Source organism: Xyrauchen texanus, chromosome 13 (assembly GCF_025860055.1).
Source record: "Xyrauchen texanus isolate HMW12.3.18 chromosome 13, RBS_HiC_50CHRs, whole genome shotgun sequence".
Taxonomy (NCBI): Eukaryota; Metazoa; Chordata; class Actinopteri; order Cypriniformes; family Catostomidae; genus Xyrauchen; species Xyrauchen texanus.
In genome coordinates this window covers 18,727,199-18,752,342 of record NC_068288.1, presented here as the reverse complement: position 1 = coordinate 18,752,342, position 25,144 = coordinate 18,727,199, and the positions used below count along the sequence as shown (strand labels likewise).

General features: G+C 36.4%; 1 protein-coding gene across 3 annotated transcripts; it reads left to right on the top strand.

The window, feature by feature from the left end:
• The first annotated feature begins 514 nt into the window (after positions 1-514).
• On the top strand, positions 515-24,121 carry sec16b (SEC16 homolog B, endoplasmic reticulum export factor). 3 transcript variants are annotated; one of them, XM_052141662.1, is made up of 23 exons: positions 515-721; positions 1,640-1,942; positions 2,101-2,201; positions 2,367-2,469; positions 2,578-2,668; positions 2,764-2,884; positions 3,655-3,800; positions 4,026-4,087; positions 4,515-4,653; positions 4,830-5,072; positions 5,813-5,910; positions 9,359-9,440; positions 9,912-10,029; positions 10,160-10,271; positions 10,455-10,563; positions 10,795-10,932; positions 11,045-11,158; positions 12,715-12,799; positions 13,425-13,754; positions 13,911-13,939; positions 14,357-14,458; positions 14,552-14,644; positions 23,984-24,121. In XM_052141662.1, exons 2-23 carry the CDS (start codon positions 1,674-1,676, stop codon positions 23,990-23,992), a joined length of 2,694 nt encoding a protein of 897 aa, XP_051997622.1. In that variant the 5' UTR covers positions 515-721; positions 1,640-1,673; the 3' UTR covers positions 23,993-24,121. The 3 variants fall into 3 exon arrangements, with proteins under 3 accessions (XP_051997622.1, XP_051997623.1, XP_051997624.1); XM_052141663.1 differs by lacking the exon at positions 515-721 and adding an exon at positions 1,071-1,132; XM_052141664.1 differs by lacking the exon at positions 515-721 and adding an exon at positions 1,107-1,132 and having other exon boundaries at positions 1,635-1,942.
• The last annotated feature ends 1,023 nt before the right edge of the window (positions 24,122-25,144 follow it).

Below are 25,144 nucleotides of genomic sequence, written 5' to 3'. Positions count from 1 at the left end.
ATACATGAAATATATATATATTTTTTCTGTAGTAATCTGAATGCAAGATTCAGTTGGAAATGATCCAATTCCTTACACAAAATCGCAAGTCAAATTGTCATTTTTATTTGACAATTTAGCGCCTATATTTTCACAACACAAGCAGCTTCACAGGAAATTACGCTATAACCGGAAATGAAGCTGTAAAATCATCATTGTGCAGTTTTAAGAAAACGCAACTTTGAATTTGATGTTATGCTAAAATGTTTTTCATTTGATGGTGATAAAAATATTCTGTTTATATTTGATTTAATTATTATAATTGCCCGTGATTATATAAATAAAGTGAAATGGAATGGAAAAATGCCAAATTTTGAACAATTTAAAATCGATGTTAAAATATATTTAGAAACAATATCTAAAAGTAAAAACTTAAAAGCAAGGAAAACTTTACAGCTATTTAATAGGTATACGTTTTTTCTGTAAAATGCATTTATTTTTTACCCTTGACATGTATGGTTATATGTAGTCTTGTATGTAAATTATTTTGGTTCTTGTTATATTGCAATAAAAAAAAAATATTTTAAGAAAACGCGTGTAGCTTATGCCTTGTGTGTTCCTCTGATGGATGTCCGGAGAGCGCAGAGTCCCTGTGCTATGGTTCCGCACAACGTGGCAACTTCAAATATTGCAAACATGAGAGTGAGCGTACAGTTCCTGTCAAACTACATGCAAACACATTGTAAGTTCTGCTTTGATTTCCCCCTCCCCCGTTTAGTGTTAGATGTTTGAAGAAGATATTCTATATGTTTGAAATTGTTATTAGTGTAATCTGCATTTATTTAGTTATGCATTTAGTAGTAATAATAATAATAATAATAAAAATCGTAATGTCGAGATGTTGCATGTATCTTGGCAACTACTGTTTTGAGTAGCCAAAGGGAAGGTGTCATATTTGGACTCCCTTGCTTTCTGCATGTGTAGTTGAGAAGAGATAGAGAAAGAGAGGATAAGACAAGCATGGATTGTACTTTGATCATTCAGTTCTGGTGTGAGGTAGGTCCATGGGTTAGCTCAGTTTGTGTTGAACTCTGAAATGATGTGGCATGTGCACTTTGAAACTGTGACAGGACAGCTTAAACAGCGGTGAACTGTGAGTACTAAGATGTATGAAAAACATTTAAAATTGAAAACTTCTTATTTGGCATTTGATTTTGACAAATGATATTGAGGAATTACTTTCTTGTTTGATATTGTCAAGGATATTTTATTAGAATAAAACAATTATTGGACTTTATTCCTGTTAGACGCTTCCTCCATATCATATATTGGTACATTTGGAGGGTATCACAGTTACAGTATATCAGGTTTTCAATGTGTCCCGTTAAAGTACAAAAATGTTGCACTTACATTTTTCTAATCTTGTTCTGATTTGTTTTTAGTTATGTCATGAGTTACAAGTTATCTGAAGAGCTTAAAGAACTGAAAACAAAGGTTATTTTGATTTAATGCTCCCTTCCGGATAGATAAACAGTGACTAATATTGCTGGTCACTGATAACATTATACTTAGTCAGTCAGTGTGTAAACAGCAGGCAAAATGCAAAGATGAGTCTTCCCCTCTTCTCCCTAACAATTGTGACTTTCCTCTGTAAGTGCAGTTTGCTTTAGATTGCACCTGCAGAGTTTCTCTTGATGGAGCCCAGAGGGCAAGGCTGGCATATGCCAGGTCATCAGTACCAGTCTGGTGACAGAGATGACCACTACAGATCCTCCCACCAAACACCATATTACTACCCACCATCAGACCCAAGAGAAAGAGAGTGGCCCCATATGGATCCCCGTTATGGAAGCTACATGGCCAGTCCTCCTATCCCAGAAAACACTCCTGGATATAGCAGTCGTCCTTTCTCTAGCCAAGGGTTTGCATCAGACCAGCCGTTACATGACAGACCACATTCCAGGTAAATGGGAATTAATGCAACTCATTCAGTATCTTTTATTTTGGATTATTCTTTTTGTCTATATTAAAAATTTATTGGCATACCTGATGCTCTTGTTTATTGTTATTTGTCTTTGAATAATACAGTCTAGTAAAAGATCTAACTGCTTATCTGTTCAGGCAGGAATATGACTACTCTGCCCCCAGTTACTGGCCCTACAGACTAGACTATGGGTATTACAATTATCATGGTTATAACAGAGCACAATACAGCTCCCCAGGTACATAACTTCAATCTCATATGCTCACAGCATATCACTACATAACATGAATTTGACAGTAAACTAACTAAAAACACACATTACTTTACATATACTAAAGTAATGTGTGTGCATTATAATTCTCATGTTCAATCGATTCTTGCTAACTTTGTTGCTGATGTGTAGATGGTGGTGGGTGGAGCCCTGCAGATGGCTGGAGAGGAGAGGGGTATCAGGTCAGAGGACTGCACCAGGAGTCTGCAAGAGTTGCATACCCTGATCAGCAGGGGTCTGTCAATGACCTTTTCTCATACACTACTGCATTTATATCTGCTGTACATCTTTATAAAAATCAAGTGATTATCAAGCAACTTACTTTACACATTGTTTTTCACAGCTACAACCATAGAACAGACGGTCAGTATGGTCATGGGGTATTGGAGAGACAGCGCAGAGAAAGTATGCAAAATGGAGATGGAACTGGAGAGGTTTGCTTCTATAAATGAAAGTAGACATCAGTATACGTACAGTATTTCAGCGCTGTTGTATTGACCCTCAGGCTATTTTGTTTCATCTTCTCCAGGTGTATGATTATGGAGCTCTTGCCAACTCTAAAACCTCAGGTCTGTCCTCCAGCAGCTATGAGCTCAGCCAGTACATCAATGGAGCTGATCAGAGTGAACCTGAGCCTGTATCTCACATAGGTCTGTTAGAACTATGACAAAACATTCATAGACTCAAGATCTACAGTATTCAGAACACTTTTATTTTTGCACGGCAGATGTGTAATGGTTATTTTTCTTTGAAAATGTGAATGGAATGGCACATTTTCTTTAACACTCATGCATTTGTTCATTCATTTATATTTATTTATTCATGATCACAAATAAATGGGTAAATACAGTGGGGTCAAAAAGTCTGAATGCTTTGATTTTGGATTTTCTTTTTCCCCCCATAACATTATATTATAATCATAACAATTTGAGTGAATTAAACAAGTTACATACTGTAAGTTAAATTGAAAAATGAATATGAATGTCAGAATGTCTTCTGATTAGATAAGTTTCCCTTTTGGTTTAATGACAACATGCGCTCTAACTGGCATTGATAAGTTTGTGCTATACTTCATGATTAATGTTCTATCAGCATGATTTGAGAATATTTAAGAGTGTGCACTTCAGTGGAAGCAAGGAAATCTGACATTTAGTAAAAAAAAAAAGGTAACATGGCAAATGGCACAATTAGTTTATTTGATTAGTGACCAACAAATTGTGATATACTTCTTTTTCATTTATGTCAAAATGTCTCTTTGCTTAACATTTTAAAAATCCTAAAATGTTCTGTTTATTTCAAGGTTCAATTTATAATTTGAATCCCAGATTTTCAGGGATGTTCTCAGACTTTTGAACTTATCTGTTTATTGTTGTGGTACTATTCCATAAACTATATATTTTTAAACTATCCCGTTTATTAGATTTCGATGCTGCGGTCATAGCCCCACTAAAGTTCTGCATCCCCCATGTGGCAGTGAGCTTTGGGCCTGCAGGTCAGCTGGTATGGGTCAATCCTGCCTTTGCCTCGCAGGGTGACCCTGCTCAAGTGGAAATCCACAGCCTAGAGGTAAGAAAGTCACGACCAAAATCATTTTTAAGATAAAGGGTCTTTTGCTTTGTTCCAGAGCCCACAGCGCAAACATAAATAAAGAGTATCTCTGTTTTGGTCCACAAATTACTGAATTGCTTGTTGAAAAGTCTTTTTGTGTTTTTTTTATACTGAAACATAAGAACTGTTGTGGTGGATTATTATATGTACTGTATTTTGCATATGATTATACAATCTTTTCAGGTTATTATGTGTGATACAGAGGATCAGCAGGATATGAGAGACTTTCCTGGGCCACTGACCAGGTAAGATATTCCAAAAATATCCCTCTCAGAAAAATAATTTCAGTTTCAAAACCATAATTGCACCAAAAACTCATTATTGGTGAAATTAGTAACAAAGGGGAGAATATAAATCTTGAGGTCTATTTGTGATGGTGAGATTAGACTTCTGTATTCACATGCATCACATACATTAATCAAGATAGCTCATTCCCATGAAATTCATTGTCTACTTTGCTAGGGGTCATGTATGAAGAGCCGCATTAGGTCTTTATTGGTTCTTATTTAGAGGATGGTTAAAAACAATCACATTTTAGATGATTTGCCTCAACTTTTAATCAAAACGCTTTGTATACTGACCCAGTGATGTAAATATTTTAAACCAGTACTATAATGTAATTTGTTGAATATGTCCCCTTAAACAAATAGTTTCTTCTCTTCTTTTGTGAAGGGAGGATATGCACAAGGTGGATGCCATTAACTTTGCCCTTCAAATGTCAGAGGAATGTCTGAAGGACCAGAAGTTAGAGGATGCCACTTCTGCTGCCCTCTTGTGGCATCTATTAATACTGCTGTGCAGACAGAATGGAGTAAGTCACATCTCAACTCATCAGGATTCCAATGTTATTACTACAATGCTTCTGCATAATAATTCTGTAAGCCAATACTTTTTCTCTGCTTACATTGTCATTTTTCTAAGAAAAATCAAGACATTGTGTGCTATGTGTGTCTCCGGTTAATATGAGTGTGTGTTGGTGTTGTGTAGAGAATTGTGGGCTCAGACGTAGCAGAACTACTGACGAGGGACTCCAGTTCTTTGGGTGTTTGTGGGGTCTCTGGTGAACCTGCAGATGAAGCAAGCCTCATTGATCTGAGTGAAACTCACACACCAGAAACAGAGACCATCAACATTGTTGACCTTCTGACTGGATACCCTCCAACTGACAAAGAATCCGAAGAGCAAAACCTTGAGAAATATACCAAACTATTGCTGTCTGGCAGGAAAAAGGTTGCTGTTTCAACTTAACTCTTTGTTCTCTGTTTTGCTTCTTTTTGCTTGTGTCTCCTTCCTTTTATTCTATTCCACTCCATTTTTTTTATTATTCTTTGAGTTGTCAGTTCCCTGTCTCATTTGTAAATAACACAATGGTTCAAATTTGTGACTTATTTCACTTAAACTTAAATGAATAGTTCACCCAAAAATTAAACATTTGTCTTAATTTACCACCTTCCTGTTGTTCAAACCCATATGACTTTCTGTATTTGCATAACACAGAAGGAGATGCTTTATTGAATATTGTGGACCATCTTTTCAAAACCGTGGCAGTGAATACTGCCTGACATTAAAAGTTAAAACGCACGCAAAAGCATCATAAGCATACTTTCTGAATGATCTGCTTTATTGACAATTTACAGTTAGTATCTTCCTGCATACATTGCCTTTTTAGGGTATAAATTGTGTCTGCTACTGACAAGATTTAAAACTATTTTAAAAACATTTTTAAAACTTTACTTTGGTGTCAGTACCTTATGAAACACTTATAAAAAGTACCATAGTCTTAGCCAAATGGGCTAGGATTCAGCTATGTGTAGTACAACCATGGATTTTTACCATGTAGTACATGTAAATAAATACTGTGGTGCAGTATATGAAAATGGCAGTGATTTATTACCATGGTATATTTCAAATGTTTATGGTATTACCAACTCATGTCATCACTGTACCTCGTTTTTATACCCTCCCTGTAGGAGGCACTGGAGTCAGCCATGCAGAGTTTTCTTTGGGGACATGCCTTATTTCTGGCCAGCAAAATGGACAGCAGATCCTACAACACAGTGCTAAGCAGGTTTGTAGCAGTGTGAAAGGTAAATGTCATAGCCCATGCCAGAGGGACGTCAGTCAATGCTCATATTGGCAGTAACAACTTCCTGTTAATGATTTCCATTTTCATTAATATTTTCAAATCAAATGAAACCCTGAATCATCTGTTTGTGTAACAATGCCCTTCTATGTGAGCATTTTAATTGCTGCTTTAAAAACTCCATAAACACCATGCCAGGGAGGCAGATCATATATACAGTAAGTGAAGACAGTTGTGAAGCCACATATACAGGATGAACAGGCTATATACAATATATAACTCATGTCAGTGTTCCATTATTAGCACTGGCTTGCCTTGAAAATGCCTTACTTAGAAGACCCTTTCATGTTAATTGGTGTCCCTTAACCTTGTTGAACTCAGCTAATTGGCTAGGTTTCAGCAATGTGTGGGGAATTACTTTGCAGGTGTTTACATTCTGTGTAGTTTGTGTGTGTGTGTGTTTTCATTCTGTTTTGATGCATTCCTTTTTTCAAAATGTATTTCTATTTTAACATTTGTTTTGGGTTGTAGATTGAGCTTCAGTAATGCAAGGATTTAACCACATACAGGATGACATGGGATGTAACCACATACACATGTCATCATTTACAAATCAACCATTATTTACAGTATTAACATATTGGTTGACCACTGATTAGTGTGCAGGACCTGTCCCCCTCAATGTTGACAGTTGGCATATTGCCTGGCAATAAGGTGGAATTTTGTTTTTTTAAATGAGACTTTTATTGTCAGTATATAGCTGTCAGCACATTTTTATTAGTCTGATTAGTTTAAATTGTTTTCTGTGGAAATCAACAGCATATCACAGATGCTGTCATTAGAGCTTTACTGGTAATGAATCCAAAATATTAATTGAAAGAACACTTTAGTTTGTATGTATGTGGACATGTGCTGTGTACGAGTATCATGATATACAGTTATTGTATGTATGTCAAGCTTTATCTGTCTATACTGTGTGTGTGTGTGTGTGTATTAGAAGTGCCTGACAAGACAGCCACATCTATGGCAAGTGCTACATAAAGCGTGGGGTGAAATATCACCCGAGTATCTGGACAAACTGACAGCTGGAATGCCAAGGATCTGCAAAGCTGTCATTGCTGCACATGGAGAATTTTTTGATGAGAACTCTTTGAAGTAGTTTAAGAAGTTCTTAATTTTTCACATTCTTAAAAATGTTTTCACGTTAGTGATCAGCTGAATGCCACTTTAGTGAATAAAAGTACCAATTTCTTTCCTTCAGAGCATAATGTACATATTTATATAAATAATGTACATATTTTGCCGTGGGTTCCCCGACCTGAGGCAAAGGAGGGAGGAGTGGTACGTGGAGGAGGGCCGGGCCGTGACTATGCACGCCCTGCCCCCTATTGGGCTAATCAGCTGCGGAGAGGGATACATGATGCAGCAGTTCAGAAGAGAGAGAGAGAGAGAGAGAGAGAGAGAGAGAGAGAGCTGCTGTATGTGTGTTTGTGTTTTGTGTCTAATTGTTAATGTTTTCATAAAAAATATTACTTTGACTGTTCAGCCGGTTCCAACACACTCCAAAACAGTTGAAACAGTTGAGTGTTTAACACTGAAACATCACTATTTCTTCTAATAACACTTATTAAGCAATTTGGCATTCAAGATAGGAGTTTGTTAAGTGTAGAAAGTGGAGTTTCCCCCCAATCTTCCATTATATAGGTCTTTAGCTGAACAATTATATGGGGTCGTTGCCATATGGGGTGCTTCATAATGCACCACACATTCACAAATGGAGACAGGTTAGGACTACAGGCAAGCCAATCTAGCCATTTTTAGAGTGTGAAATCTGAGGGATCAGAGATAACTTTAGGGTTTTTGTCTAGCTCTTTACACAGAGATTTCCTTGAATCTTTTAACTATATTGTGCACTGTAGAGGGTGAAATACCAAAATCCTTCCAATTGGTCTTTGGGGAACATTGTTCTCAAAGTGCTGGATTATTTTCTGAAGCATCTGTTGGAAAATTGACAAGTCTAGAATGATCCTTGCTCTTGAAGGACTAGGCTGTTTTTCGAGGCTCCCTAAATACTATGACATGATTGTCTCACCTGTTTAACATCTGTTTCACATCGTCTTATTTCAAATCATCAAAATGTTATTAGTCTTAAATTGCCCCTGTCTCAAGTTTTTTGGAGCATATTATTGCCCATCTCAACATTTTGGAGCGTGTTGCAATCATCTGATTTTAAATTTCTGTTCATTAAAAAAATAAAATAATAATTCATAAGGTAAAACATCATATAACGTTTTGTTGTAGTGCTTTCAATATATCAAAGGGTGAATATAATTTACAAATCACTCCTTTTTATTTTTATTTACATTTTTCATACTGTCCCAACTTTTTTGGAATTGGGGTTGTATATACACTGGTAGCAAAATATTTGGAATAATGTACATGTGAATTGATGACAATGAATAGTCAGGATATTAATAACGTGAAAAATTACTTTTCAAATTTGTATTTCAAATTTTTTTTCAGAACTTAAACTTCTTCAAAGAGTCTTCTCACACACCTTGCAGTCTGGCTGATCCTACAAAAGCTCAATGGGGTTAAGATAACGCTCTTTTCCAATTATCTGTTGTCCAATATCTGTGTTTCTTTGCCCACTCTAACCTTTTCTGTTGGTTTTTCTGTTTCAAAAGACTTTTTCTTTGCAATTCTTCCCATAAGGCCTGCACCCCTGAGACTTCTCTTTACTGTTGTACATGAAACTGGCGTTGAGCGGGTAGAATTCAATGAAGCTGTCAGCTAAGGACATGTGAGGCATCTATTTCTCAAACTAGAGATGTACTGATGTACGTACACTCTTGCTTAGTTGTTCATCTGGCCTTGCACATCTCTTTCTGTGCTTGTTAGAGCCAGTTGTCCTTTGCCTTTGAAGACTGTAATGTACACCTTTTGTATGAAGCATTGTATAGCCTTCATTCCTTAAAACATTGATTGACTGACAAGTTTCTTTTTTTTTTGCCATTTTTGAGCTAATATTGACCTTAAGATATGCCAGTCTATTACATAATGTCAACTCAAAAACAAACAAAGACAATGTTACGCTTCATTTAACAAACCAAATAGCTTTCAACTGTGTTTTATATGATGGCAAGTGATTTTCTATTACCAAATTAGCAATTTAACATGATTATTCAAGGATAAGGTGTTGGATATAATTACTTTTTTCAAATAGTGATGGTGCTGTATTTTACGTCATTAATCTCCTGACAATACTTTGTGATCAGTTGAATGTCACTTTTGTGAATTAAAGTACCACTTTCCTTCTGAAAAAGCTAAATCTGTACATTATTCCAAACTTTTGTCCACTACTGTATATATGTCATCGCAGATTAATGGTCATGTATTTTGGCTTTATAGAGTATGTATGTGTGTTTGACAGATTTACTGGCAGCCTGGCCCCAGCTGACCCTTTGCAAACCCTTTTCCAGCTGCTCTCAGGAAGAATCCCAGCTGTTTCCATGGTAATACACACCATTCTGTGTTAATTGGGGGTTTAAGGTTATTAAACAGAAGTGTGATACAAATAATCTCAATCACTCCTCATATTCAAACTTTTAATTTCCTCTTCTGTTCCTATAAATCATCCTTTACCCTGTTGAAAAGAAAAGAAATCCTGTTCACCAGCAAACTGTATGTTATGTTTTGGATGCTGGGATTTTGGTGTCCCCAGCAAGCTTCTTGAATACTTCAACCAGCAAGACTTTATTGGTCAACCAGCTTCATCAGAAAGACCATGACAAGATGTCAGTCATCCAGAGTCTTGTGCATGTATATGGGTAGTTGAAAAGCCTATTGTTACTGGTGATCAATCATCCCATCATCTAGACCAGGACCAAAACAGTGTAAACCAATTCATGCTGGTCTTTTCAGCAGGGTATGTGCCTCCCATCTAAATGTTCTCGTTATGCTCACCTTCCATTTCCTCTTTTCAGTGCTGGAGTAGTGAGAAGTGGGGAGACTGGAGAACACACTTGGCTGTAATGCTGTCCAATGAGACAGGAGACTCCATCATACATCGCAGGTCCATCATCACCATGGGTGATACCCTAGGTAATGCCCAGTCCAATTTTTAGACATACCAAAAACCACCTTCATCCATCCATTCATGCTTTGTTGTAATTGGCCCTAATTAATATTATTCTCAGAATCGATCTTGATTTTAAATGTGTTTCCATCTCAGCCTCAAGGGGTCTGCTCTATGCCTCCCATATCTGCTACCTCACAGCCCATTCCCCCTTTGGCTGGTACAAAAACAGATCTGAACGCCTGGTGCTGCTGGGCAGCAAGCACATGTGAGGATTTACTATGAACACTTATTCTGTAGCTGCACTGTGTGGCAGATACTGTTTACACCGGGATGCAAATAAACACTCCAAATTAAAAATGGCATCTCCCCTGACTAAGGTCCATTTATTTTGATCTAAATTGCACAAAGTTCCTAAATTCACATGGATCTTCTATTATTGTTTTGACAGCAATCTTCCGTTTTCCAAGTTCTGTCAGAACTCTGCCATTCGCTGCACTGAACTGTTTGAGTACTGCCAGAGGCTTGGAAATGCTGAATATATCATCCCTGCTTTTCAGGTAGAATTTAAACATCGAATACAGGCACCAAGTACTTAGCCAGATCTGAACTTCATCACACATACATTGTTTATGTCAGATTTGTTGGTTGATATTTTATACAGTCCTATCATTTATACATGAATCATCTGTGACTGTTTCACATTTGACAGTTGTTGTATTATTATGCTTAGGTGTGGGTTGATGTGTTTTATTTATTGTATGATTATGATTGTGTTGTGTCTTGTGTAGGTGTATAAATTCCTGTATGCATGTCGGCTGCTGGACTGTGGTCTTGTGTCTCAGGCTTATCACTACTGTGAGGTGGTGGCAAAAGTGCTGCTCAGGATTGAGGAACCCCACATGGTGTTGCTGGAGGAGCTTATCAAAGTAACTCACACCTGAACACGCTAACTCTAATCATGTAGCTTTAATGTTTATGCATCCAAAATGTTGTATGATTTGATTACTTGCAGTATATCTGCTTTGCTTGCTACCGCAGTTAGTGGAGAGACTGAAATTGTCTGAGGCACAGCTCAGAGATACGGGTGTCAATCAGCCTTTCCTCGACCCTGATTGGCTGGTGCAGCTTCGCTGCAGACACCAGGCCATGCAGGTAAATTCAAATGCTTGTATGTGTCTTAGATGATATTCAGTTATTCACTCCTCCACTTTAAAGCTGAAGTGTGTATTTTCTGTGCTACTAGCATCACCTAATGGAATTGCAAAAAAAAAAAAAAATTTAAACCAGATTCCAGAAATCTCCTCCTGTCCTCCACTGGTTCTCCAAACAAATAGTCCCGCCCCAAACGTACACTGTCGATCGAATGTTGCCGTGTCGAGCAGGAGGTGGCAGCTCAATCAGACAGAGGAATTTTTTTGACTTCACAAGTTACACTTTTTGGTGAAATCATCCTACAAATGGCTTATGTTGACTCTGTATATTAAACTGGTATACCGAAAATAAATGTAACATGGGAAAAATTAAACACATCAGCTTAAAGATTAGCAGTACTCTCTATGGCAAGACATATACAGTATATAGTGGTCACATCTGTGGCTCGGTTTTCTCTTACTGTATATATGATCTGCCCCTATACCAGGGTGTTAATGGAGTGCAAAATTTGCAGCTGCTATTAAAATGCTCACATAAAAAACTCAAAGCCTAATGGATTTTCTAGTGGCAAATTTTTATATTGTTCAGTGTGACATGAACAGTTGATTTAGTGCTTCATTCAATTTTAAAACATGACTGACTGTGGCAGTCATTAAAAAAAAGGTTACGCATGGGCTTTGTCAATTATCTTTCGAACTGCTACCAGATGTCCATATGGAACTTAATGTGCAGACCACACTATAATTTTACCTTTGTATAATTAGTGACACTTGCAGACCAACAGGTCCTGTTTACACCTGCGAGTAACATCCATTCCGGTTGAAAGCCAAGACATATTGCTGTTTACACCTTTTGTAACATGCATCTCCTGTGACTAATTTTGATCGGATTTCTCTGATTTCATACATCACTTAATGTCATTGTGTTAATGCATGTTATAGTGCAAAAAAGTGAAATAAGTGTTCAAGCACAATGCATACTGTATTTTTGCGTTGAATAACTGTAATTTATATAATTACTGAATTTCTGATCTATGTGCTTAATATTATCTGTGTAATTTCTTGTTAATGTCAGGCATTCTGAAAAAGTCTTGTGAAATCTTCTGCATGTGAATTTATTGGCTTGAATTTGTTATAAAAACATTTTTGGATGGTTATATTCTTTTAAATGTAACCACCGAGATTTAACCCTTGTTTTGGCAGACTAGGCCAAATTGTTTGACAGGTGAGTAGGTGGCCTTTCTCTGTTGTTCAGGATGCATCAGGATGTCGTGTTTACAGTACAATACGTTGTGGTAACATGCATTTCTGACTACCTCCAAATGTGGTTTGAGTGATTTGATCATAATTTTTAGATCCCTGTTTACAACTGTACCTATTTTTAGCATTGACCACTTGTGATCATATCGCCTGAGATTAATGTTAATACCAGAGTTAAAAGGGGCCACAGACATCCTGTAGCACATCAGCCACTTTCCTTAATGATACAGAGCAGTGACCTCTGCCCTGATTTATGAAGTTCTGACAAATTCTATTATAAATTCTATATTTGCTTAGATGGAGAACTATGACTGTAGTAGGACATACCAGTCACCAGTTGTGGAGAGTACTTGTGCTTATCAGGACAGCAACGTGTATTCAGGTAAAGACATGTCCCAGCTCTGCGTAAATGCCCCTGCTACTGCCCTGTGAACCACTAGGTGGCACTATAATTGAGAAAACCAATGAATAATGCATGCAATTTCAATATAATTGTAAAAAGCAACAGTGGAAAGCCATTAAAATAATCGTTCAACCTAAAATACAAATTAAATGAAAATGTTTTTTTTTTCAGGCAGAATGTCCGAGCATCTCTTTTCCATGAAATTAAAGTGCATAGTGATTTAAAAGCCAAGCTCAGAAAGGAGCAATGGTATGGAGGAGGGAAGATTATCAAAGAATTAAAAGACTTAGATTTCAGTCTTTTCCTCACATAGCTATTGTATGGTTTCTGATTTGGAATATAGGGCATTGGTCATGTAAAACATGTTATGGTGCTTTTTGTCATTTTTTGAACTTGCCATTTAAAATGAACATGCACTTTTTCTGGATGGGAAAGAGCTTCTTGGGCATTCTGCCTAAGATGTCTTTGTGTTTCATGACAGAAGTAAATACTGGGCTGAAACAGCTTGGTGGTGACTAAATGATGACTACATTTTAACTGTTTCTTCAATAGTTTGTCTGTATGCGGGGGTTTTATATTCTTATCTTTTTTGTCTTTTCTGTAGATTCCCAGACAGAGGCCATTAATCATGAAGATACTGAAGATGATTTCTCATACCCATCTCAGCCTATGATACCACACAATGATGCCCTGCATCAGAAGTCCTACACCCCAGTGAGCCATTCGCACTCTTCTGAAGAACAGGCTCCTAAGACCGTGGCTCCAGTGCCACTGTACCCTACACAGCAGCCAGTGACACTGCCCCCAGTCTTCCCTATGCAGACGTTTGAGCCTCTACGAGTTTCAATGGACCAAAGTAACACTAATCCAGATAGCAGCCCTAATTATGACATTGCTTCATCCAGTTTGCCTCAAAGAAGCTACCGTAATACAGGTTAAGATGACTTTTGATTTTGTCATTACTAACATCAAGATGACATTGCTTTACTAAATTTACTGTTCTAATATTTTACATCATTGATCTAAATCAATTAAAACAATCTACTTTTACATAATTTTAACACCAGTAAATATTATGATTTCTTTAAAGGTTTGGAGTATTCTGTTGATGGAGTGATGGTGAGAGAAACATCCTTTTTAGTTCCTTTTCATTTTGAAGTTTTTACTAGTCTGCAAAAACTTTCAAAAAGTTAGTTCTCCCCAAACGTATTTCAATATTAATCCCCTTAATGTTGTTTCATACTTGTAAGACTTTATTTCATTTAACACAACAGATGTTAGGCAGAATGTTAAGGACTGTTAATGTTAACTTAAATTGGATTAAATAAAGATGCAATGAAATTGAAAGGTGACTCCTTTTGTGTTTCACTGAAGAAAATAAGTCATACAGGGTTGGAACAACATGAGGGTGAGTAACTGATGATAAAATTTACTTTTTTGGGTGAACTTGTGCTTTAAAGAATATAAAAAAGCATTTGTAAGTGTTTCACACATTAAAATGTGAATGTCAATATGTTTTTATTTAAACAAATCAAGCAGGGTGCTCCTGAAAACAATACCGTACATTGGAATGTTGAGCAGTCTGGAACAATTCCAAGTGAGGACGACAAGAGAGAGGCCAACACCCAATCCGCAAAGGTATGTACTGTGTGAAATATTTACATGGCCTTTATATGCTTTCATTCACAAATTTCTTGAATTTTGTTGTTGTTGTATTGCTCCTTTGAACAGAGCTCAAAGTCTGCATGGTTCAGTGGCTGGTTTAAATCTAAGCCTAAAGAAATCCCAAAAGAACAAATGCCTGACTCCAGTCCCACTTCTGGGGTAAGTGTTCATAGAATAAGGGGCTTGACACAGCGCAAAGAACAGAACAGAAAGCTGGTGCTTCGAGATGCGTTTTTAAAAGTTCACATTCTTATAACCTGAAACAGCATCTAAAAGATGTGGTGCAATGGTCAAAGACATCCATCTAGCTCATGTTTATGTAGAAAAACAATGAAAAAAGCCTGCACAGGCAGAAGCAAAAATATGTTCGGTGTGAATGGTTCCTAATGGTCTACGGTATTTTAAAATAAAAAATAAGCCATGCGTTGGCGAAGCGCTTATATCTGCAACAGTTTTAAATCCTCTGGCTTTTGGCAGAAAAATTGTAAGTGTTTGTTTGTGGGCTAGTTCACAGTAGTTTATGTTGCTTCTTATTCAAAATCAATGAATAAGTGCCAACCACCATCAAACCTCAGTAGAAGAAGATGAACCATACTTAAAGCATGTTATTTGTGTACCAAACTATTGATCATGTACATCTGAGATGTAGTTTGTGTGTGAGCTGCTCTGAGAGCTGAAAACAGTAGTGCATCATGATCCCAACACGTGCTGTGAGTGTGTGATGCAATTGATCAGCACTCATTCATTCTTCAGCGAGCAGCACATGAAAACTATATATTTATTTATACCATGATCTATTCAAATACTCAATTTTGATTGGTTGGAATGTGTAAAACTGTTAAATGCACAGGTAGTTCATCTGATGTCAATAACATATTATTCCCTAGCATGCTTTTCTTGCGGGACCACATATTTTGTTCTGGACATCTAAGATATAATATTGGATTATTCACACATGCAAGCTCGCAGACAAGTAAACAATGGCTAATTTTTTAGGGAGCTTCCTAAAACTTTGACTTTTTAGCTATTTGGGGCTTACAGCAGCAGTGATCAGCAAATAAAAGAGACATTTGTATTTGATGTCTTACAAACTTCATACTTCACTTTGTGATTCTTTTGAAAATCTAATAAACTGTGGTATTAGGGCAACACAAACTGTACAGAGGATTAAAGCTTTAATTTGATATATTATTGTCTATTTAAGTGCTATTTTAAAGACTTTTATATTCATTTTAATACGTCTACCACATGACTACAAGGTGGCGCTTATTTGCGACATGGATGATTTAAGGCCTTATTTTGTAATTTTAACTTACATAAATGCAAAAGTGATGGTTATTTCTGAAATTGTCAGATTCTAAGCTTTCAAAAAATACCCCGTATGCCTGACATATGTATACGACGACTTGAGCATTTTAAGTGTTAACTTTTTCCTGATATAGTGCTCCTTTTTGGACCTACCGGCGTGTCCACAGAGTTGAAGAGGTTTGTCTACTCTGTTGTCTTCCGTAATGAGACATTGTGAGATTTTTATGCCTATTTTTATACCTCTGGACGGGTTGCAAGTCTGATGAGCCTCAAAGCCAGATTTAACCGTCACATATTCAGTTTTCGTTAGCCCCGTATTACCGAGTCCGACCTGGAGATACACTTTCCACAAACCCTATGGTTCTTTTATGTTATTTTTTAACTCGATGGTAATGACCGTTACTAACATGCTGTACTGGATTTTGATCAGTCTTGTCGGAACGATACCCAGTCTGGTTAAAACATTTCAGTATCAGAGCTGAGACTTAGGCTTCTGGGTTGTTACCTTCTAGACAGCCCCACAGTTCCTTGGCTGATGTGCTTGGCTATTTTGTTACTTCCTGGACGAGTCGTTGCTGTACCCTTGGTGGAATTTTGGAAGGTCTGCCACTTCTAGAAATGTTCACTACTGTGCTGTTTACTCCATTTCGAGATAATGGCTCTCATTGTGGTTCTTTGGAGTCCCAAAGCCTTTGAAATAGCTTTGTAAACCTTCCCAAACTGATGTATTACAATCACCTTTTTCCTCTTTTGGAATTTCTTTCGACCGTAGCATAGTGTGCTACTGGTTGAGATATTCTAGCCAACTTCATGCTGCTGCTGCTGCTTCTTCATTGGTGTTTTACGGCAGTTGGCATCCAAATTGTTGCATTAATTCCACCAATTTTCTTTACTTTAACTTATTCCTTATTAATTAGATTCATCCTTCCAGTCCAGTCCTCCTCAGGAAATTATTAAAATATTTCCTTTCTTGATCAATATTTCCACATTCTATTATACTTTTAATATTGTACTCTCCTTGACCCATTCTTCTTAGCTGTTCCTTCATCTCTTCCCTTTCTTGTGAATTACTCCTGCATGACATAAAGATGTGTTTCACTGTCTCCTGACATTCATCGCATAAAACAGTAGAATGTTTTCCTATGATATGTAGTTTTATTTAGCTTGCAATGACCTATCCTTAGTCTACTTATTATAACTTGTTCTTTCCTTTTATTTCCCCTCTCTCTTACCATACCTACTTTATTTTGAACCCTGTATAGATGTCTCCCCCTCTTTTCATGATCCCACTGATGTTGCCATTTTTCCATTATCTTTTTCCACACTAGATTCTTCCCTTCTGACTTTGATAACTTAATTTTAATATCAACATGTCCCTTTTTTGTTGCCTCTTTTGCCAATCTATCAGCTTTCTCATTTCCCTGTTTTACCACATGCGCTGGGACCCACATGAATACTTCTCCCTAGTCTGCATATTCTTGAGTTTGTAAACCACATTTCATACAATAATTCTTGATGATTCTGAGTTATTCCCTACTTAATACTCATAAGGGCTGACACAGACTCGCTACATGTTAAAATGTTATCACTGGTCTGTTCAATCCATTCTAATGCTATTAATATAGCATATAATTAAACTGTATATACATTTCAGCTGTCAGATGTTCTTTTGTTGATTCCCATTTCATATCTAGTGACAAATACCGCAGATCCTGTTGCATCTGTTTGTAGATCCTTTGACCATCTGTAAATATTTGAATGCTGTCTTTGTACTTATAATGCTTTTATTTATAATATTCACTGGTTATATCTATACTTCTATTTCCTTTAATTTTTAAAAGCTTTAGATCAACCTTCGGGTTGTCCAGTAACCAATTGGTTTATCAGGCCACACCAGTCTTAGAAAATTCTTTATCATACACTTCCATTTCTTTTCTTTTCTTTTCTTCCATACACTTTGCTTTTAAATCGCCTGTCCATCCAAATCTTTCTTTCTTTCTCTTTTCCTTCTCCCAACATTTCTGTAATACCTTTTTCATTGAATGGTTATCTCCATGTCCCCTTAGATTGATCAATAGTTCTCAATTGCCTTCGTCATAACCACAACGGCATAACATTTACATTTACATTTATGCATTTAGCAGACGCTTTTATCCAAAGCGACTTACAGAGCCCTTATTTCAGGGACAATCCCCCCAGAGCAACCTGGAGTTAAGTGTCTTGCTCAAGGACACAATGGTGGTGGCTGCGGGGATCGAACCAGTGACCTTCTGATTAACAGTTATGTGCTTTAGTCCACTACACCACCACCCCACATAATGGGGAAGTTCTGATTGCCACTAAGCATATTCTTAAAGCACGTTGTGACAGGGCGGAGGATGGGACTGGGACATGATTCTACAAACCTGGTCCCTAATCAGGCTAATCAAGCCTCCGAGAGGGATAAAGGCTGACTGCGGATGGTGGTGCGGAGAGAGAGAGAGAGAGAGGGAGCGTTTACGGGCAGCTGCCCCGTGTATGTTTGTGTGTGTCTTTTTATATAATTAAATGTTGTTTATGTCGTCAAGCCGCATGCTTGCACAATGTCCAATTCAACTAACACAGATTTTGCTGCTGATCCATATATAATACACCCATAGTCTATCTTAGACCTTATTATACATATATATATCAGAGTTGTAATACTTGCTCCCCAGTCTAACCCTGTAAGACAAATCATCACATTTAGTTATTTTTTTACATTTATTAACTGTGTACCTTACATGTTCTCTCCATGTTAGTTTTGTCAAAATATACTCCCACTAAAATCGAAAACAGTCTACTTTTTCTAATATATTTCCGTACATTTTCAACTTTCATTCCTTGCCCTTCTTTTTATTTGTAAAGACCATTACTTTTGTTTTTTTCCACTGAGAACTTAAATCCCCACTTTGTTCCCCACTTTTCAACTTGCCCAATTCCTTCTTGCATCTTCTTGATTTATATATTCAATATTTCTACCTCTCTTCCATATTGCTCCATCGTCTGCAATTAAAGACCTCCCCATATCCACTGGAAAGTTTAAGAAAATATAATTAATCATTACTGAGAATAAAGTTGGACTAATTACACTCCTTTGTGGAGTTCCGTTTTCTACATTATATCGCCTTGATATATCTGACCCTATCTTCACCTCTATATTCCTTCCATTTAAGAAATCCATGATCCAGTTCAACATTTTCCCTCCAACTCCCATCAAGTGCAGTTTAATTAGAAGTCCCTCATTTTCTTCAGTCATAACTGGATAGCTCTATTCTCTCCTATCACCCCCATCTTTTTAATCATTCCCCATATTTCTTCAATCTGAGATTAGTTTCTAATTGAATCACAATATGTTTTCCAGAATGCCATTTTTGTTTGTCTTATTGTCTTCGTTACTTCTGCCTGAGCTTGCTTATACTGAATCATGTGTTGAAAATGTTGTGTGCTTTTAACTATCCTAAATGCTTTATTCCTATTTTTTACTACTTCCTTACATTTGTTATCCCACCATGGTACTACTTCCTTTTTAATTCTTCCTTTACCCTTGGGAATGGACTCTGCTGCTGCCAATATTATACCTTGCTGTCTAATGTTTCAATGCTCATTTCAACCTTAATTTGTTTTAAATATCTACAACTTTCCTTTTGACAATTTCCCCTGTCTGCTTTCCCAAGATTCCATTTCTCTCTTATGTTCTCTGTCTTTCATGCTACCTCTATATTTATTTTACACCACAGTGGATAATGATCACTGCCTATTGTTCCTTCTTGATACACTGACCAGTCACATATTGCTGCAATGTTGTTTGATACTAATGTAAGATCCAGTACTGATTCTTGCCCTGTATTAATATCTATTCTTATGCCTTCACCATTACTTAAGCACACTAAATTCTTCTCATCTAACATTTCTTCTACTATTTCACCATTATTGTCTATCTCTATACTATCACTCCCCCACAATGTATTATGACCATTACCACATCACCACACCATGTTGCTACAATTTTGCCCCTCTATCTCATAAAATTTTCTTAACTCTAGTCTTTTACATGGATTATAATAATTTACAATCACCAACTCTTTCTTTTCAACCCACACATTTACTACCACATATACTTGCTCATTTCCTACACCTAATACTTGGTACGGTGTTCCTTTTTTATAAATGTAGTACATCCTCTTCCTCCTCCTCTCTCTCTTCTATCATGTGTTACCGCCACATAATCATATAAAACAAAATCCAATTGAGGTTTTAACCAAGTCTCTTGAATGCAAACAATCTCTGGTTTTCCTCTACTAGCTAAAGTTTTTTTTTAAATCTTGCCCATTAGCTATCAAACTTCTTGCATTCCACTGCAAGATTAGCATTATTAGTACTATCACCCTACAAATAAAACTTCTGACTTGCTTGTATCCTAAGTTCTTCATCTACTTATTACCTCTTCCCTCCTTATTCTGATTTTCCTGACCAGCCAACCTAACTGCTTCAGCATATGACACCTTTTCTTTTACCCTAATCTGCTGGACCTCCACCTGTTATTGAAGTGCCTCACATTCCCAGTAAGCTACACTGTGATTTCCTCCACAATTACAGCACTTTGGTTTCGTATATTGGTTTACCTCACCACACTTCCCATAATCATGTTCCCCTCCACAACTGGCAACACCTTCTCTTCCCTTTGCACATTTTGGCTGTATGTCCAAACTCTTGGCAGTTACAACATCTCATTGGTTTTACTACATACTCTCTAACATTATACCTTAAACATCCAAAATATACCTCCTTATGTATCACTTTTTCCTCAAATTCAATTAATTCAGACTCCTTTTTATCTACTCCTTTTTATCTACTCCTTTTATCTATTCCTTTTGTCATTTACTGTACCATTTCTCTTTCTCAGGTTTTCCATTATTTCTCTATTAACATTTATGGGAACCCCAATATATCACCCCTTTGCAACCATTAAACCTCTTTTCCCCAACTTTTATGACTTTTTGGACCTTAACTTTTCCAACATTTGTCATCTTTCTACCCTTCTCAATTTGATCTTGCAAATTTCCATCTCCTAGAATCCTTGTGTATTTCATTTACCCTATCTGTCCTATGATGATTTTTGTTAATTTAGCTAGATGCCTCTTTTTTTTCCCCTTTCTTTCCCTTCCCCACGCTTTCCCATTCACTTACCCTCCTCTCATCTTCCTCACTACAAACCATGCTATTACTATCCATCTTTTTCCCTGCCATTTTCCCCTAGGTTTGCAAGGAACTTTGTGATATCATTCTGGACCTATACAGGCCGTCTGTCAATAATCCCACTCCAAGTTCCCCACAATACACAAATTTAACTATATTCGCAATACATTTACTTCACCATCCTTAGTCGTTCTGGTATAATTCTACATTCTTCCAGCAGTTACAGCAACAACACAAGCATCCGCATGGGCGTCAGCTGTTTCCGACCCCCAACTTCATGCTGTTGAAAAAGTTATTTATAAGTAATAATTTGATTGAACCAGGCTGGCAGTAATTAGGCCTGGGGTGTCTAGTCCACCTGAACCCAGTTATCAAATATGAAAAAATATTTAAGCATTATACTTAAGTATTTTTTTTTTCGGATTTGTACTTGAGAGAAATTTAAATGGAATACTTGTACTTTTACTTAATTACATTTCCAATGAAAAAAAAGAGTACTCTTTACTCCTTACAATTTTATTTAAACTTGAATAGTACTCACTCCATTTTTGCAGATAATTTTCTTTCATCTTACTGGACTGAAGCTGCCTTTTCACTGCATCTGACAAATCATAGACTGACAAACGGCAGCGTGTCGCATGGCGGCTATGTGGAGTTCTGACAACCTGCGAGGTGCTGTTCTGGATCTGATTTGAGTTTCTGATATTTTTAAATATTTGTGCGACTAGATCGTATGTGACCACCCAACTGAATGGGATGTATTCATTAAAAACTAAAAGCACGAAGTAAGAAATATTGTTGAGTTTTGTCCTAAACTTCATTCCAAACGCCTGCTACTTCTACAGATTGGACGTTATGAAGCCAAAATCTATCATTTACGTTGCAAATATATACAGTATATATAAAAACAAAAGGCTTTTTTAATTAAATGTGCACTTGTTATTTATTTCTACACTTGCCTTCATATTTAAATCATATCAGTGAATTTTTACTTACTATTTGTTGAGTTATTATTGTTGTTTTTAGGCAACTGCTTATTATAATAATAACTATAAAAACAGCAATGATGTTGAAAATAAAAATAATGGAATTTGAATTCATCCATCTGCTCAACAGTAAGGTTTGGTAGCAAACGTCAGAAAACTATTCAGAAAACCAACAACATTTCTAACTTGGCTAGCTTAGTTTAAAATCTTTCTCTATGACTATGTTCGTGAGTGCATTCTCTCATGCAACGAACCCTGCGTGACTGGCAAGTCTCAGGGCAGTTCCGAAGTGACATGTCCACTATGTGGCGCTTAAAGTGAGTGAATGTTCTCCTGAACAGAAAGTTAATGTTCTATCAAGATTTAAATAAACAAAACCTAATTCCCTATCCTAACCCTGAATTTAAACCTAACTGATAGTGTCAGAAAAAGCAAATGTGAGATGAAAAACAAATTTTGAAACAACCACGCCATTTTCTGTTTGTTCTATGACACGTTTGGCTTACGAGTGAAAAGTAAGTGTTTATGAAGTGATAATCTGCCGTTTCACTTGTGATTTGATTGAAAAGGTGTAAAAGTCGTTGTTGTTTTAGTGCTAGTGTTCATTCCACCAGGACATTTTTGTTACATAGAACAGGCCTCATAAAAATAATTTTGCAAAATGTAGTTATTGTAACATGATTCTCTGACAAGCTTGCAAATGCCACTGGGGGAGAATTATGACAGTTGTTGGAGGCAGTAAAAAGGTGACTTTCAAACTAATTGAATTTAACAACATCCTCTCTCCACTCTTAAATTTCATTCTAGCTAGGAAAAAAAAAAATACTTTTTACTTTTTTAATACTTAAGTACAATATAATGTTAATTATTTTTATTAAGTATATTTTTGGCTAGATACTTGGACTTTTAATTGAGTACATTTTCACTCGGTATCCATATTTTCACTTAAGTATAATTTGTTTGTATTTTTTTCCAATTGATCCTTTGCTAAACTCCACCCTCCTTGTTAATGTTGTTCACTCTGACAAGCTCTGCAGAACTCCCCATAGGAGTAAATGGCAGATTGCCATGAACGCAGTGCTTTTTGTTAAAATATTCGCATAAATGGTATAAACATTTTAAAAATAGTATTATTAACTGTCCTGGAATGAAGTGTCATTGTAAAGCATAATTATCTAATGTTTTGTGTAAAATAAATAGCTAAATTACACAGAAATTTGATTGAAGACTGTGAATCAGAATTGAGGCAAATGAGCATCACAGTCGCATAAAAAGAGAATAGCATCACTTAATAGCAATTTAAAAACCTCATAACATTAGTGTAAGTTGTAACACACTCATCATTACAATAACTTTTACTGAGACATGAATCAATACGTAAATTAACTAATGTGAAGTGGTTAGCTTTAATTTACCTTGGAGGAAATGTAGGTGTCCTCAATGATGTTATAAATGCTCATTTGGGAATGAGGAATGACACACTTTAATCCATAGTATGCTCTTCTCAATGTGTTTAAAGATTTGTAAAAAAAAAAAAGAAAAAACACTTTTTGTATCCCCTCTATGTACCTTGTGTCACTGTTACACATGACCCAGCAACAAACAATGTTTTTGTGATCATTTTGAAAAAATACCAGTTAAAACTACTCAAACACACTTCACTCCTGTAGGCTCTCATTGTAAAAAGGAGTAATAGCGGCGGGGCAACAGTTTCTCAGACAGGATTGGTCAGAAACGCTTTTATGGCGGGGCGTAGCAAAGGGCCAATTGGTATTGGATAACTTTTTTGCTTCAATAAATAACACTGTAATTTGTGTATACTCAGATTGCCTTTGTTTTATGTAAAATTATGTTTGAATATCTGAAAAAATGTATGTGTAGTGTGAGATATACACACAATAGAAGATAGCTGATGGGGGTAAATAATTTTTCACAGCACTATTTGTAACAGTCTTGCAAATATTCAGGGTTGTTGTTTTGTTTAAAGGGTCCCTAATTAAGGTCTACTTTGGGCAATATTCACCAGAAGATGGACTTCAGCATGGTGTTGAAGACTGATGCATCCCAAGACTGATGCACCCACTGAGGCCAAGCCCACCCCTGCGGTTATTTTAATTTTGCTTCACCTTAAATGGTCTGTTTTTCCATATTACATGTGATACTCTGAGGACAGTTCTTAAAATAGTATTTTAAATGTTTGGTGTTTACTTACTTTCTTAAATGAAGACATTGAACAGCTGAAGCACAGTTCAGAGAGCTGACTCTTGGGATTTGCATCTTGGCCTGCAGGAAGGAGGGGACATAATGGCAATGGGTGCTGGACAAAAGTGCTGTGACTCATGAAATGATGAACTTAAAATATCACCACAGCTGGTAATGTCAGTGATTTTATAACTGTATAACTTGTAATCCACCCCCAACAACAGTGATTATGCTTAATCATCACCTGAAAGAAGCAAACCAAATAGATTTTTTTATAAGTGGTTTCACAATTTAAAGCTTTCCTATAGGAGCATTGCAAATATGGGACATGTATAAATTGTGAAAAAGGTAAGAGAAAAAAGATTATCTTTGGTCCAGTCTTATTATTTAATTTATATATCCTAATGCTATCTAAGGGACAGTATTTTCTACAGTATTTAATATTTTTAATGCACTGTCAGTATAAGTGTAATTCAAGCCATTTATGTTTTTTTTATATATTTGACCACACCTTTTATTTCTAATAAAAGATGGCAGTACTAAATAATAATATTTGTTTTATAAAATGTTTTATGTGTATGATTAACAACAATAAATGTTAGTTACATAAAATATAACAAAAAATATGGCACTATCAGCCAATGACTCTTTGAGCAATGCCATCTCCTTTTACCATGAGTAAGCAGGTCTGGAGCACATGGGCAAATGTTAGCAATAGTGTGGCACTCTGGGGAATAGGGACACACATCCTCAAGAGAGACATACAGAGGGAACAACAGGATTCCATCTTCTACTCTAACATATGTCCAACAAAACATTTCACACCCAGGGACACGACTCCTCAATAATATTGCTTTTAATTGAAAGTGCCATATTCTATTTCACTCATGTACAACAAAGATCTAATGTAAAGGTTTTTAGTTTAATAAAATATGGAACAACAGAA